Source organism: Trachurus japonicus, chromosome 16 (assembly GCF_045865225.1).
Source record: "Trachurus japonicus isolate A0001 chromosome 16, Traja_1.0".
Lineage (NCBI taxonomy): Eukaryota > Metazoa > Chordata > Actinopteri > Carangiformes > Carangidae > Trachurus > Trachurus japonicus.
In genome coordinates this window covers 9,812,827-9,830,065 of record NC_140922.1, presented here as the reverse complement: position 1 = coordinate 9,830,065, position 17,239 = coordinate 9,812,827, and the positions used below count along the sequence as shown (strand labels likewise).

At 38.5% G+C, this 17,239-nt stretch overlaps 1 protein-coding gene and 1 pseudogene across 1 annotated transcript; both read right to left on the bottom strand.

Annotated features, from left to right (window-relative positions):
* Positions 1–4,899: 4,899 nt before the first annotated feature.
* LOC146971717 (meprin A subunit beta-like) lies at positions 4,900–8,707 on the bottom strand. The gene is made up of 10 exons (XM_085801152.1): positions 8,583–8,707; positions 8,268–8,446; positions 7,915–8,133; positions 7,553–7,714; positions 6,480–6,710; positions 5,939–6,391; positions 5,650–5,823; positions 5,457–5,562; positions 5,305–5,349; positions 4,900–5,050 (listed from the first exon to the last, which is right to left on the bottom strand). The coding sequence occupies exons 1-10, from the start codon at positions 8,705–8,707 to the stop codon at positions 4,972–4,974; spliced, it is 1,773 nt and encodes a 590-aa protein (XP_085657278.1). The 3' UTR covers positions 4,900–4,971.
* Positions 8,708–8,963: 256 nt separating this feature from the next.
* Positions 8,964–16,754, bottom strand: LOC146971716 (meprin A subunit beta-like; annotated as a pseudogene).
* Positions 16,755–17,239: the final 485 nt, after the last annotated feature.

The window sequence follows — 17,239 nt, the reverse complement described above, 5'->3', positions numbered from 1 at the left end:
ATAAAAAATCACAAAATATATCACAATAAATGGAAATATAAAAACCTTTGTTTATTTAAGTGGCCCACTTATCTCCTAAAATCAAAAAATTTAGACATTCACATAAAATTACAGCCACGATGAACAATATTAGTAAATGTCAGTTATCAGAAAATTATTTGATTTTCATTTCATTAAACAAAAAGATTTACAAGAGAGACTTAAGATGAATGAAATATCAAACTTACCATGGCAAGGTGAAAAATCAGGCAGGCAGGACAAGGCAGTAGTGAATGACTGAGTGTGAGCGATGTTGTAGGGGACCTGTTATGAAAATGGTTGCTAACTTCTTGATTTTCTGCATTCTCTGTTTGGGTCGTACAAGAACAATTTTACATGTCATGTAAATGTAAATGTCACGTTGTCCACAGGATAACTTAGTAACTCCACTGGAAGCCAGACTTACAAGTTGAAATACTTTGCATTGCATTTTATAATTAAACTGATGCATTTCTATGAAATATCATTACCTAACTGTTGTTGTTCTTCAAGGTATTGGAGTTATTGAAAGAGCCAGATATTGCTCACCACTGTAATTCCAATTTATTCTTTGTGAATGCAAGAATAAAAAACATTATTTTTAAGCTCATGACCATAACATGTCATTGGCAGTCGTAAATGATACGATAAATCATCTTGGAACCATGAATGTCCGAACCAGGTCCAGACACATTCTTATGTACAGAGTCAAGATTAACATACCTTAAAGAGATATTTAAATGATCATAAACATATTCAGTTCATGTTCAGGTCGCTTGTCCCATTCAAAATTCACATTTTTTTGGACTGCATCCTTATCATATTTTTTACACCCTTGAGAGTTGTTCAGGTTTCAACGTTGTCTTAGGCAAGCTTGAGTTCCCTTTTCATCTGTTTTGTTGCATCATGTCCCCCTGATTGAAACTTATGTTTCTCTGGCTGATAAAGATTTTGACAGATTTGAAGTTCCAGGGTTTATTATTTGAATAAATTGAAATGGATGATTATCTACTCACAGAAGGAGATAAGCAGATCCCAGTTCAAGAGAAGCAATATTGGAGATAATGAATGGATTCCTTCATCCAGGCCGAAATCGTATCCTTTTGTAGGGCCAAGCAGGGCCCTACAAAAGGATACATACTGTATGCCCCCCCTTGACCATCATAAAACAAAGGTCCAGCTACTTGGAATGATGAATCAGACAAGTCAATAACAATTACCGGCAGATTTCCCCAGTTGATGAGTGGTTCACAAAGATCGATGCCCCCCCCCCCCGAAACGTCTACACTGTTTTGCTCATAGCCTGAGTAGCAGTGTCATCATTAGTCTCTGGGTGAATATAAACGAGAGTCACAAATAAAAGTGGGAATTCCCTTGGAAAATAAAAATGACAAAGAGATATTAAAGGAGTTCAATGTCAGGTGTGCACAGTGACTCTTTGACGACCACTGTATCGAACACTAACCCGCACTAAGTTTCTTACTGGTCACTGCAGGGTCTCTGTCTAGGCAATAGAGAACTCCTAAGCCGTCATTATCCAAATTGGACTGTAAGTCTTGTTTCAGAGAAGAAGACGAGCACTGCTATATTCCATCAGGAACTTGACATTTGCCTGCAGCTTGTCAACTTGTTGTGGAGTAAATAGACCTTGGTGAGGATGACTGTGGGAAGGGGTCTCCTGAGTCGCTGGCACAAGCCACTGTGTCTTCCTCTTTACCTCACCATCAGCTTGGACTCCAGTTCTATGCAAATGGGTCCGGTGGCTGGATGATCTCTTCAGGGAAAGCAGCAGTGGTTTCTAGCTGTACTGGTTCTACATTCTCATTAAGTCTGTACAAAATGTGACATGACAGTGCCAGCCGGAGGAAAAGGCCCATCATATAGAGGTGAGTACCCCTGTTGCCTTGTTCATATCTGTGTATGAGCAAAAGCAACATTATAAATGGGTTGGCAATGGCTATAAAAACAGGACAGATGGGACAGGTTAAAAACAACAGATCTAATGCTGGTTAAACCATCTTATAGGCAGGGAAAGGATGCTGGAGCACACAGTCAGTATTAGCAATTTATTAAGGTGCAGTGGCTGACGTTTTGATGTGAAGTCTTCTTCAGAGCAAAAAGAAAAAAAGAGAGACCACAGTTTTCATAGCCACCGACAATCATGCACACTGCTGTTACTTGTCGTCAACTCCTGTACTTGCACAGGATTTACACTGACTGGATACAGCATATTACCTCATAATTAGGAAAATAACACTTATACAGCGTCATCATACAGGACTTACAAGGGCAGACTACAGCATATTACCTCATGTTTAAGAAAATATCCACAATTGTAGATAGATTCATCAAAAGACACCACATGATGGTGTATGTGTCCTGTGGCAATTTGTGCCACTAGGTGGTGCTGTTGCATTATATCAACACAGTCTACAGTAAATATGCAGACACATAGCCTTCTGCTAGCCTAAAAAACAGGTTAGGATAAATTAATTCTGCATTTAGGAATATAGCAAATAAGAATATATGTAACCTGTTTTTAGTATCTTACAACAATGCACTTCCTTTGGAAGCAAGAATACATAATAAAGTATAGCCTATGATAATTTTCCTGGTCTTTCTCCTCCCAAACTCCTCCACAACATCGCTGAAATCAAGGTGTCTGACAAGTTCAAAATCTATTGCGAGTAATGATAAAGACTTCATACGTTGTTGATTCATGCTTGTTCTCAGTTCATTTTTAATTTTCCCCAAGTGAGAAAATGAGCACAGTTTCCTCCAACATTCTCAGTGCTATACATGTTATGGAAGACGGACTGCAGACCAAGTTTCAACATGGTCTTAATTATCGGAACTACAGTTCATTGGCTAAGTCTGATGGATAAGCACTGACATGCTCTGTGAACTCACTGCGGCTAGTTGTTTCCACCAGGGATAATACCCCACATATAGTATCTGTCAAGTCTTTGTTGGCAGAGAGATGATGATCAAGACAGCTTACCAGTTCTTCTATGATGACATGAAAAGTGTAAATTCTGAATTTATTCCTCCCATTGCGTAGGTTGCCAACATCACCATCTTCATCTGCAAAGGTTTTATGCTTTCTGCCTCGTTGTTGGTCATGCTTGGTTTGGTGAACACATGACATTCAGCGCTGCTTTTTCATAATTGCTGTATTATATTAAGTGTCCATTTTGTGGTTTACATTGTTCCCCCAGTAGGTGGTCTCATTTTATATTTGTTACATTTTTCCACTGCTGTGTGAGCCATGTTTTATACAGTCGATACAACGCTGAGGTTTTGTCATCACTACTTCTACAGATATATTGTTCCTCCTTGATATTGCATGACATTATGAATTCACCTGATGTTTCTTTTATGTGATATCCAAGGTGTATCAGAGTATAAACCATATTTTATGCATTGCAGGCGTTTTACCTGAGAAGTAAATTGGTATTGGAATCACTGTTATGTATGTAAAATATTTTTTCTGTGTATAAAATATATTGCTTTGAATAAGTTTGTTATGTGTATATATGCAGACTTTGTTTGATTTTGGCACTTGTTTCTCTGTCCAGTACCCAGCATTTAGTGTTTTATTGGGATGTGTGTGTGTGATGTCTTTACATCACTGACATCAAGATATCAATGACTTGTAATAGAGAGAATGGCACCCATGCCACTGGCACAGTGTGCCTGGCGTGACTGCTTAACTTTGGTTTCCTTTCTATCACTCTCTTTCTTTTACAGCAAGCTGTAACATATCAGCATCTCTGCTACATGTCTTGTAAGAAGGTGGCTGACTCACTGTTCTCAGTATGTTCATCATGGATGCGCTTAAAAGACTGAAGAACCTGTTGTTTGAGGAAGAGAGGGAGAAAGTAGTCGAGTCAGGGATCAAAAAGGGTGAAATTTAGGATTTGCTTCACGGTGAGAGATCAGAGAAAAGACAGGATGCTTAACTTCCAACTTGAACTTGTTGCTGGACTAGTAAATGGTGTCTTTACTGGGCATGTAGCCCAGTAAAGTGTTGCAGAAGATGGTGATTTTAGAGAGATTGTCTATCTTGTAATCATGGGTTGAACTTTCAGTTAGGTATTTATACTGTTATTTTTCCTTTTCTGTCTTTAACAATTGGTCAGTTTATTGAAACATCAGAAAATCGAACCATCTCTTCATGACTGTGCCATATAAATGTCTGTCTTGCATCTTTTTATTACTCCTGTTCCTGAAAGGAAAGGAAAGGAAAGGAAGAGCTATTATAGTAAGGTATTTTAAAGCCCCACTATTTAGGATTTCATGGTACTGGTACTCTGGTTGAGAAGAGCAACTGTCTGCTACCTTGTTCTCAGAGAAGCACATATGTGAATTTGTTACCGGTACCGGTTGTACCGGACATTTGCGTAGCTGCGGTGTCCCAGGGCCAGGGTGTTCCTACCCACCCAGGAATGTTACATAGTGCAGTTTCAGCCAGCACAACCCCACTCAGGCTGAAGGCGGCACCATTCATCCATTAACCATTTTTCTACTACTTAAATTAGTTAGAAACATTATTTTAAGGTTGAAAAACTATATATTGTTGCTTTAAAGGGTTCAAAAATAACTATAAACATAAAACATCTGCTTGAATTAAGTATTTATTAGCTCCCAAAAGATGTATTAGCTCCCAAAAGACACAGTACTACAGGAAATCCAACATGCATTTTCAAGATGAATCTACGAATGGTAAAAATGACCCCAGCACCAAAAGCAAATAATTATATTACAAGCTACTTGTCACACAGTAAACCCATGTGTCCAACTCTTAAGTGCTCACTGCAACCTTATCTGGAAGACAAGAACAAATGTATTTAAAGGGAAAAACTGTCACCTAACAAATAATCAGCCAGTGGCCGATTTGCTGCTCCTGTTTATGTGGTGACTTGAGTTGTGGATGTAAGGAGGGGGCACAGATCATGGGATCAAAGGCATCAGTGCCAGCAGAAGGATGAGGACAGGAGAAGCCACAATAGCAGGAGAGAAACCAAAGATGCTACAACAGAAAGAAACAGGTGCATTAGGTAAAATACTACACAGTGGACTTCTGAACAGCATGGTAAATTAGTTTGTACAGCCTGCAAGTTGCTAATAAATGCTGCACATATTATATTACTGTGCCTTATTTATTTTTCTTTGTAAAAAATTGAATACCTGTTTATATAACTAGTTGGATAGCCTTCACAGCATCAAATAGGGCTTTACACACTGGCTGTTAGCAAATTTCAAATGAAAAATATGAATAAATACCTTCCATCTGTTGTTTGTGGAGGTTGGAGGGTGGTGGTCAAAATCCTGTAAGAAGCATATTAAAATCTCGTTTCAGTGTTAATTACTTTCTTGGTAAAACGCAAATTTTAAACTTTGTTGTAGAATAAGAAATTGTTTCAGAGCTGTCCCACCGTGATGAACATGGGCCATTATCCCGATCTTTGGGAGGGTATGTAATTGTTGCTGGTGCCACTTCAGGACATGGTAGAACGCTTCCTTTAACTAGGGGAGTGAGATCTAGCAAAAGAAGAAAGTAACATTATGCAACAGAACTTGTTGTCAAATTAAAAGGCTGAACAGGAAGCAGTGAAAACATTAGCTTGCCTTGGAAGCTGAAGACAAAAATGGCACTCCCTCCCTTCAGGAAGTCTGCAGATTGCATCTCTTTCAAAGTCGTAAAATAAGATCTGCCAAGCAAAGGTCCAGCAAAAGCCTTTTCATTATTCTCATCTAGGAATGTAGTTCCAATCACGCGAGGATTGTCCCAAATAAAGGTACCTGTTCAGAGAGCATAATAGAACAATAAAGGTACATGACTAAAGAGAATGTACTGTGGTATATAGTGTGAAGAAATTACGATGACTGACTCTACTTCTGTGTTTGTCACACTTACCGGTAGGACCAGTCAGTTTTGGGTCACTGGTGAAACTCCTTTGCTTTGACATGTGCATCTGTATGTTGGGTGTCTGATCCAGCATTTGTAAAGTCACCTGCCTTTGTGGGACCGGCCACTCCAGTCTGTTGTCATTTTCGCCAGACACAAGTTGCACAAACAGTCCAAGATATGTCCGGTGCAACCGTACTGCTACCCGGTAAGCATAGCCCCCTCTGGAGTACTGGCGTCGGCTGTATATGGTGTGCCCACTTTTACTAGTGTTCAAAACCCTCTCAAAATCATTAATCTGCAAAGTTACATGTGGACACTCGATCTCGGATAGATTGATGTCATCGATTGAGAAGCCACCAGAAGAGCTTCCTGCTCCTTTACGAGCCTCAAACTCCACCTGGAAGTGTTTGGAAGCATTCAGGGAAACATGTTGGAGCTGCCAGTGAGATGTTGGTGAACCTGGAAGAAAAACAAAGTTACACATTCATGCTTGATCAAGAGTCGCAATACCCTTTAGAGTATAGAGTACAAGATACTGTGATGTTACCAGTGATTTGCCCCACCAGACGGCGGGCTCCTTCAAAGTCATTTTCATCTTCAAACTCTCTGATCCAGATGTTAAGTGTGTCAGACTCGTTCCCACTGTGGTAAAAGTAAAACTGAAGACACTGGACATGACAGTCCCGACTGGAAGTCATCCTGTGGGTCTCCAACCAGGCAGAGTCTCCCTCCTCGCCTGATGCTGTACTAGCATGCATGAAGTATCCTTTATCTTGGCCTAGAATGTGGTTGACCAAATGAATGTGTCAACATAGAAAGTACAATCTAAGAAATTTATATTTAAACAAGATTAAAGGACAAGTGCCATTTTTACAACCTGGATCTTATTTCTCGCATAAAATATGGCTGGTTACTCATCCATATAACTTTGATGCCATTAGGAGTCCTGACGATATTTAGATCCAGTTGAGGGCCGCGTATAATTCGAGTGATCGGGGCACCAAGAATGCAGCCTTTAAATAATGCACTATTTGCTGCGAAACCCGTTATGTTATTGTCATCTGGGGTCTGTAAAAATCTGACAAATATTCAGCCATGTAGCACAAAACTAGCAGTAGAAAATTCCAGGAAACAAGCTGACTGTCGCAAAAAAAAGGCCCACTGTCGCAGTTAATAATTATATCCAGAACAACTGGCGAATCATGACAAAATATTGGTGATATTAATGAGTTTAGCGGCAGATAATGTGTTATAAGTGCCCCGATCACTTCCATATAGGGGATATATGCGGCTCTCGACCAGATCTAAATATCGTCGGAAGGACTCCTAATGACATCAAAGTTATATGGGTGAGTAACCAGCCATATTTTATGCCAGAAATAAGGTCCAAGTTGTAAAAAACGGCACTTCTCCTTTAACAGTACAAACCTTCCAGAAGGTAATGTATTGCACTATTGACACAAAAGTTAATCATAGAATCATAGAAATTTTGACATCTGACCAACTTGTCGATGTATCCTACTCTCATCCTATGTCAGCTGAAATTTGTTCCAGCCCCCAACACCCTGTGACCCTGCATGGATAACGGTAAATCCATAGAATGGATGAATGAAATCTTACGTTGACCACTACTGCCACTGGATAGACTGGTGTGGTCAGATTTGGGACCTCCCTCAGCACTTGTGACCATTTCCCAGCCACTGGCAGTCGGTGAGCAGCGAGTCATGTTGCACATGTTCGTCTTGGAGAAGCCACAGAACATTTTAAATGCAATGGTTGAATCTGTGGACGTGAATGAAGAAGATAGAACTTAAGACTGTAGGGCAACAACTTGTATCTCAAAGATGTAAGTTAACTAAATTAAAAACATATCATGATGGTAACAATTACATTAATATATGTGTTATCACACATTTTTTAACGAGCAAATCCAAAACATCTCGTATGTCCTCATATGTTCTCCTCAAATTTAAAGCACTTACTGCATTTGTAGCGGATATTCAGCTCTCGTATATCAGTGGGACTCACTTCCAGTCTTTGACCAATCACATTCTGGAATTTTGGATCTTTGGTGACAATTGTTGATCCGTTGCCGTTGCTGAATGCATTTTTGCCATAGTGCATCACAGACGAGTAGTCATATGGGACTCCTCCAGTGGTACTGGTGTCTTTGCTGACTTTTCTGAAATTATGCTCCTTTCCTAGATGAAACATTTTAAAAGCAAACCATCACTAGATACTGCATTGAGAATCCTTCAAAGCAGCCTGAATGGTTAAATAATAATCACAAATTATTCATCAGACAAAAATAGTTTTGACAGAGGGTTTAGGTTACCTTTTTGGACGTTCTCAAGCACAATTGTTACATGATCATCTCTGTCATATCTGGACTGTTCATGGTAGAACCCAAGAGCGTGGAGAAACTCATGTTCAACAATTGAAATCTGATCACAGTATCTGCCAATGGAGAGATCCTGTCCACCAGTGAATACACGCCCAATATACGAGTAACATCTAAATATGAAAAGAACCAATATATATATTAATACACAAAAAAATCTTCGAGTCCTCACATTTAACTTTTGAAAATTCTGTATTTTGAGTTATTATTTTATTATCACAATTAGAAGGAGAACAATTCAATACTTACCCGCCTAACTTTTGGACAGAAAGGTAATATTTTTGAGAGTCTCGTGGTTTGAAATCAATGCAGGACTTCAACCTGAACTGGTCAAAAGCTCTGAGGATGACTCCTTTTGCGTTCATCTCTTCCATTATTCATTAGAATTTTGTTATAGAGAGGAACAAGGGAATGACAACATTAAAGCAAATGATACAGACAACAACATACCATTATATAACTGATATATTATTGTTCCTAATTTTTCTATTCCTTCTAGAGGGAGGGGTGGAATTACTGTTCTACACAAGTGGATGGTGTGGAACTATTTCAAGTTAAGATCTAAAGCATTTGTGTGAGCCACACAGCTTTGTTCACGTCCTTGTGCTGCTTTTTTTCCACTTAAGGGTGTTATTGGGGGACAGCAACCATCAGCTGATTGATGCCTTTCAAAATTCAATTCCAAGTGTATTAACAAAAGTTCATTAAGGTATCATTGAAACCACTTGGAAAACCCATTCATAGTGTGATTTTATCAATCATCACATATAAACATCAGTAAAATAAATGCTTACCAAGGTCTTTTTCCAAAACATATGGGACTGGAGATGTCCACAGATTGTTGTCATTAGTGATGGCACTCCTCTGTAGATTTGTTGGCTAAGATTTAGAAAGAAAAACATTGAGATTTAAGGTACAAAAAGTCTCAAATACAAATTAATTAAATCTTAGTAATTTAGCCACAAAAATGCTTGACTCACCTCAAGAATATCATCATCGTCTGAGATGAAAAGAAGGGGGAAAAAAATTATATAGATTTTTGGAACAAAGAAATCAGTGACACTTTGCCTATGAAACAGCTACTACATTAATGATAGGAAGATGTTTAACTTTACCCTTGTTCACATCTGTAATGTCTTTGTCTTCACCAATGTCTACAAAGAATATGAAAAAAAAGGTTCAATTCAAGTCAAACAGACTTTAGGATATATAATGACCAATAACAACTGATAAAACTTACCCACTACCTCTGGGTCACCTGTGCCATCCTGTAAGATTGAGCACATGAACATATTTAATGATGTAATTCTAAGTATATAACATGAGACATAAAAACAGCACTAGGGCACTTCTGTACACTGTTCTGCAAATAAAGCAAATTTGAAATCTTAAGATTTCAAACAGTGATTGAAATATTTAGATTCGATCTAAATCTTTAGATTTCAAATTGGTTAAATTAATGTATATTCCGTCTAATTAAACACTGTACTAATTTAATACCACAACAGTACAAATAAAAAACTTACAAGATTTTTCGAGACTGCCAAGGACATTGCCAAGCTGATCACAAGAAAAATATGGCCTTTCATCCTTGTACCGTAGTGTGGCTTGCTTCACAGTTAGTTCATCCAAAAGAGAATAAATCGTGAATCAGATATTGACACGTTATTACTGGAATACAATAAAGCTGCTATATATATATATCTTTTCTTAAGTTAATTTAAAAATTCAGGAAATATGGTTTTGTATAAAAAGAAAGAAAATGCCACTTGTGTTTACCTTCCACCAGCGTGTCTGTCACTCTTTTGAACATGAGTGACTGTAACAGGAGACTTTTAAGGGGAGGGTATCTGCTCACTGGCAAAACAAAACGTAACAAACAGGTTTTAAACATTCCACTGTTTGCAGAATAATTGCCGCTCAGATCTCTTTGTTATCAAGACAAAAATCTTAACCTGCTTTGACAATGGGCAGGTCAAGTGTTGTCAGATGTACACAAAGGTTGTTGAATTATTACTTTGTGTGAGCGAACAGCGCACATGCAGAAATTTTAAGGTTGAGTTGAAGTAAAATCTAAAATAATATATATTAAGCTATATCCTACTGTCTCAGTGTTTTATTTTGTTTTTATTTGATCAGTATATTATTATACTTGATTTTCACCGGTATCAAACTTATTAGCTTCTTCAGTGTGATGTATCTCACTGTGCAATAATAACACTTTTCTCAATTAAAGGTCCTATCTTAAGTGCTGTTGTTGAGAATTGTTTCATTTATCAAATATACAGAAAATAAATTAAGTAAATGAAGTTTATTTATTTTGTGGACCTCTTGCAGATTAAAACAAAACTAAAAACTGACAGCCACTATAGTGGGTGTTAGCCATGTAAGGATGTAGCCTACTTGAGACAAAGAAACCACATTGCAATGAAGTCTTTGGCAAAAAGAAAGTCAAACGGTTAAACTCAAAGAAACAAAGAGATAATAGTAGCCTATAATCATCTGTGCATCACTTCTAAACAAACTTTTTTGTGACATAAGCCCTCGAAGCGGTTGATCCAGTTTTATTGCAGCAGTCATACCAAAGCACCTGAGTAATGCAGTCATAATAAAAAATCTTCAGCCAAACCACAACTGCTGGAGACATGATTCTTAAACCAGGTTTGGTAGACTGATTTGATGTGCTGGGTAAAACAAGCATGTACACTGAAGCAGATAATACAGACCATTTTTGATACCATATAGCACACTAAGGTTTTATCATTTACTGTAAAAACAAACCACATGCAACTTTTATTTGGCTCAGTTCAATGCATGAAACAATCACGATGACTGACCCCTGATGAGATCTGGTAAAACTCTTTGTAAGAAATTCTAGTAGCATAGATACCAAGGTCAGCCAGTCTGTAATCTTGGGCTACACTGGGTAACACTTTATTTTAAGGGGTCCTTGTTCCTGTGTATCTACCTAATTAATTACAGTGTAATTACCTATGTAACCGTATGTAATAACATGTACTTACATTGTAAATACATAGTGTATTTTGGGGTACTTACAGGTCCTTGTTACACTTGTAATAAGAAATGCCAAAGTGGCCTCTCTCTTTGCACAAGCATTTCTTATTACAAGTGTAACAAGGACCTGTAAGTACACGAAAATACACTATGTATTTACAATGTAAGTACATGTTATTACATACGGTTACATAGGTAATTACACTGTAATTAATTAGGTAGATACACAGGAACAAGGACCCCTTAAAATAAAGTGTTACCCTACACTGAAATACTGAAATGTCTCAATCATTTTTGTGCTGTGTTACAGAGAACCTATAGTTCAGACTTTCAAAGTTGGAGATGATGGATCATCACATTAATGTCTGTCGATGACTTTTACAACTGTGGCAAGGGAGGGAAGAGGGCCCAGGCGGGGATTGAACCCACACCTCCTGGGTAAGAGTCATGCGCGCTTGCCACTTGGCCAAAGGGACATTCCCTTGGCCAAGTAGCCAGGGCGCATGATCAATTGGGGGCATAGTGACAGGAACCTCAACTGTCACACAACCATGGACCTAAAAATGATGGTTTTATCTCCACAACTTTTTGGATTGCCATGGAAACTGGTAAATACATTCATGTCCCCCTGAAGACAAATTGTAATTGGGTGGCATTATCTGGTCAGGCTTCAATACTTTGATTCATGGGAAATTTCAAGTGGTAAATGACAAAAAAATGTGTTTAGTTTTAGCAGGTTGTTACAGTCACCACTGCTGGGTTATTCCACTCCTTATAAATACTCCATTTAATTATGGAAATGAAAGAGTGTTTACTCAAACCACGCTTAAGCTCCACAACTTGTCAGTCCGGCTTCAGTGAGAACAAAGTTGTTTCAAGAATGACATCATGGTTCAGTTCACTGTGCAGCTTGGTGAAGCCTGTTCCAGTGAAATTATTCTTCTATTCACGTCACTGAAAAATTAATTAACTTGCTTCCAAGGTGGGGGTAAAATTTCCAAATAACATTGTACCTTCATTACAAATATGATTTTAGGCTCTTTTCAAACACCTCAATCTTGCATGAAAAGAGCCAGAGTGTTTTCCTATTAAAGTACTTCATTGGCAAATTTGATAAATGGACACTAGAAGTCGTTAAATGGCCATGGATGGTTAACAGATTAATTATGCGCTGAAGAAATCAATTATCAAGAGACACAAAGTGGATGATTGTTGTTGTACCTTACACTATTCTGTTAGACTCCGTGAAAGGAGGAAATAATCACATTTAGTGAGCAGGTCTAGGCTTAAACCAATAATTCTCTTTTGTAGTTCTCCACAATAATAAATATATCAATTTCTCTACATGTTGTGCAAAGCTAACATTTTCAGTGTGTCAGCAGCAGGTTTCCTGTCATCAGGGCCACCGAGGCTGACACCATGGAAAACATGGCTCCTGCGGGAAGACCGGGGAAATAACAGCAGAGCAGTGCGGCTTTAATAGAGAATGGTCAACATAGAGCTGTAGTTGTATTTTAAGTGAAAATCACAAGTTATATATATATATCTTTTGGCTTTTTGCCTTTATTTGATAGCACACAGTAGAGATAGACAGGAAAGGGGGAGGCAGAGAGAGGGGGTATGACATGCAGGAAAGGACTCCCCGACATTGGGATTCGAACCGGGGCCGCCTGCGGTAAGGACATGGGGCAGCCGCTTTACCCACTGCGCCACGCACTGCCCCTAATCACAAGTTATATTGACGTTAAAGTACAGTGACTACAGTGGTGACTTCATATGGCACAGTGCAAAGAGTGCTGGTAAGTAAAGCAGGTGCTTTACTTGTGTTTCCCATCTTTTTGTAAAAAGTATTCCAGCTTCTCACATGTTATGTTCTGCTGGGTTTTAGTATTGTAGGCCTAAATTTAATGTGTTTCTTTGTTTTTGACAATAGCCTCATCTAAAGCTCTCACATTGGGCTCTGAAGAGAGAGAATTTTGATAAGATATTTCTCATGATATTTTTTTTTACATTTTACACTGTAGCCTATTTACTGATTAATTTGAAACAATAAGTTACAGATTGATTGATGATGAAAAGAAAATTAGTACAGTCTTATTTATATAGTAGTTTGTAGTCACTAGACCATTTCTGGGACCGACTGCAGCTATTGTGTTCTCAGGAAACACTACAGTAGCTGTCATTGATACAAAGCACATACTTGACAGAAGGTGATGATACCAGAGGTGGTGTGACTGTTTCCAGTAATGTCAAAAGAGGGGTGGTCTGCTACTGGTGTTGTGTAATACAGGTGTTTCCACATTCTTTGGCAGTCTGTGTGTCCTGTTTATGCAAACCTTTCAACACGTATTTGTTGGTGTTTTTGTCTCTTTTTTCCTTAATAATTGTCTGTCAGCTCTTACATTTTTGTTTAGACAGGTTCCATTGTTATCTGTCTGCACTAGTGTTACATGGTCCAGGTTAGAAGGTAAGGGTTAGGGAGGTCTGAGCCATTCATTCAAAGAGCCGATAAATCTGTCAATGAAAAAGTAAGAACAGACTTTCAGTGGCAGAGATTTGAAACATATAAAACAGTAACAAACATGCTTTGAGAGGTACAGTTTGCATCTGCATTTAATTGATACAACAGTCCAGCTGGGTTATATAGAACATTCAAAAAGTGTTCAATTCGATGTATTGTTACAACATTAATCAGTTCTATTTGATTGATGTTGCAACAGTACAAATAGAACTAATTAACTGATCAAAGTCTTGATCAAACATACAGGCCTAGTTTATATTCGTCCCTGGATGATTTTATTTTTTACCACTATAAAACATACCATCAACGCTGAGGAGAAAGATGGCGATGCCTTCTCTTATAAAATTTCCTGACCAAAATGCATCAAAAGTCAAGAAAAGGCTGAAGTCCGGACCTGCATACTCACCGTTTGTGACATTAATGAAATGCCCCACCTTCCTAGGGTTACTCCAGGAGTGAATTAGCTCTCCACTAGCTTGATATAACAATAAATGAGACACATGGTTTGAACTCTCAATTTAACCACATTGTTATATTATGATATATTAATATGTTGTATGTTTCTCTGATATCAGTGAGGTTTAATTACATCCTGTGAACTTCCTCGCTGAATCAGTTGTGATGTTTAGATATCCGTCTCGACATCCGCTGCTGGATGCCAGAAGTCCGAAGCGAGATGCAGCAGGAGCTGGTGCCCCGTAGCCCTGTCTAGTTACAAACCGTGGGCTTCGTAAGCTTGTGCTGATGCTGCTGTTTATCAGAAAGTGATGTGGACAGTTTTCAAATAGGTTGTCAACCGAAAACCCGGCAGTGGAGGTTCCTGCTCCTTTAAGAACCTCACATTCCACCCTGAATTGTCTGGTGACAATGAGGGGAACACAATGCTGCCAGTGAGATGTTTGTTTACCTGGCAAATGACAAAGAACATGCAGTATGACTGATGATACACTTCAAAGTACAGTAAGTGAACAAAAAAGCATAGTAGGTATAGACATCTTGCAAGGGATGTTTGTCAGGTTATGGAGCTGATTTGCCTCTGGTGTGTTTAAACCTTTAAAGTCCAACTATTCAGCTATTCAGAGTGCAAGATTTCACCTGTGAGCTGTCCAATCAGATATGTGGTCTTCACCGTCATACATGCTGATCCAAATGTTGGTGTTTATCACTCCCAATGTGAAAATAGAAGAACTGGAGGCACTGGATCTGTTTCTTAGGATTCATTCAACTGTACTGAATTTTGGCGCCATCCCCCACTTTTCCAGACGCTGCGCTGCAGTGCATGAAGAAGCCTCCATCTACACACAATTAAACATTAAAGTGATACATGCAGTTGTGAACACATAATTTTTGGGGGAATTTCACAGAAAACCCACCATTTTGATTTGTTGTTGTCGTTCTGTCTGGTTCTTTGTAGACATGAAGAAAATGCAAACGTGTTAAATTTTAATTGCAACAGCTACTAATTAGTGTTTTTATCCGCTCTTTAAAGTAAACCCATCACAATTCTGCTGTTTGTGGGAACACAGCAGTGAGAGCGGGGTATTAAAGAACACCATGATGGATACTGTATAATTAAGAATAAAGGGATGTTACGCATGCAGCTGTACCATTATAGAGAAATGATTGTGTTGAATGCTGTTTTTGACCAGGAAATTAAAATAAAACATGCAGGCTCATGCCTCCCTGTGAACTGAGGCTGGTGTGTTTGGAAAGCCGCCTGTGCTATCCACTTTCTCCCAGCTGGTGTTTCCTTCAGCACAAAGACTCATATCACACAGTCTCTCATCCTCCTAGCTGCATGATGTCAGAAAGGTGACAGCAGATGCTTAGGAACATACAAAAACACAGGTAGTGATCATTATGCACAATGAAGAACATATCAATATACCATTGTTTCAAAAAGAATAACCTCTTGTTTTACAGTTGTAAAGCTGGAGCTCTAGAACATCATTGGCCGTAATTGGTCTAATTGAGCTAAAATAGTTGTAAAGCTGCAGATTCTTTACAACTAGTTTACTGTACATCTTGGTACTCTAGCAGATAAGTGATGATGGTGCCATTCGAGAAGGCATCTTTGCCGTTGTGCATCACAGAGTGGTAGCGTAGGTTGAACTGTGCCTTAGAAAATTGTATTCTCTCCCTGAACAAAACATACAACAAGTTCAATAGTTTTTCTCCTTAGCAGAAGTAAACCATTTAAAATCAGAATATAATGTATATACAAACCTTTTTCTATGTTTTCCCAGACAATGTTCACATTATTCATATCTGGACTGCTCATGCCAGAGGCCCAGTGCATGTAAAACCCATGATTCACTATAACAAGGTGATCACACCACTGTCCAATAGAGAGACTTTGATTCCCAACATACAGTATGACCAACACCTGTAGACAGAGCAGGGGGGTGAGACAAGTATGATAGCAAACTACTGATTTCTGCCAAAAGTCAATGATCAACTCACAATATCAATACATCAATCAATCAATATCACATTATCAATCAGGATCAACTCAAGCTATAACTAGAGGAATACTGGGATTAATAACATGAACTGAAAAATGATGTATTTGATTACAAAGATGTGGTTGGGTTCATCCTCCCAGGGTTTGAAATCGATGCAGGTGATCAGCCTTATTTGGTCAAAAGCTTTTAGAACAACTTCCTTTGGCATTCAAGTCGGTATTTTCTTTGAACAAACACACACACAAAAAAATTCTTAGTCTTACCAAGACTTTCATGCAAGACATCCTATCTGAACTGGTTTCCAAAAGCAACGTTCTTCTCACGGTACTGTAAAAAGAAGAGTGATCATAACAAAGTTAAGATATTGTGCAAGTGTATTGTATTAGGCTACAGTATGACAGAAACAGTTCTCACAGTCATTAGCGCTTTGTCTCCCTTCTTCCCTTCCTCTGAGGGAAGAATGTTCTTGTTATTTTCACTGCATATTTCACTGCATATTCAAGTAACAGTTTGACTAATGTATAGATCCTTAAACTCACCTTTGTTTATCTCAACAATGTCTAGAGCTTTTTCATGCCCACTGCCGTCTGTTAAAACACAGGTAGCATCAAAAGAAGACATTCTTCAGTTATTTATGTGTGTCTATGGGAGTGATTTCCATTTCTAAATCTGATTCCAGAAAGTTTTCCTTGTGAAAAGTGAAAACCATGATTTCCCTCATCACAATCCAACCTGGATAATGAATTGAATGCAAGTTATATCTTTTATTAATTTAATAACCAAGGTCCATTGAGAGAGAATACAGCACCCGCTTCAGGAGGAAGGCACTCTCCATTTTAAAGGACACAAGTCACCCTGCACAAAGTCTGTTCATCCACCCGCTTTAAAGACAGCCATCAGACTGC

Bases quoted from the DNA above. Each gene is read 5' to 3' on its own strand.
- LOC146971717 (XM_085801152.1), bottom strand. From the start codon at position 8,707: ATGGAAGAGATGAACGCAAAAGGAGTCATCCTCAGAGCTTTTGACCAG. The intron at 6,392-6,479 runs GTAACATCACAG...TTTTTCTTCCAG, and splicing joins TCTGGTGGGGCAAATCACTG to GTTCACCAACATCTCACTGG. The intron at 5,824-5,938 runs GTAAGTGTGACA...CTCTCTGAACAG, and splicing joins AAAACTGACTGGTCCTACCG to GTACCTTTATTTGGGACAAT.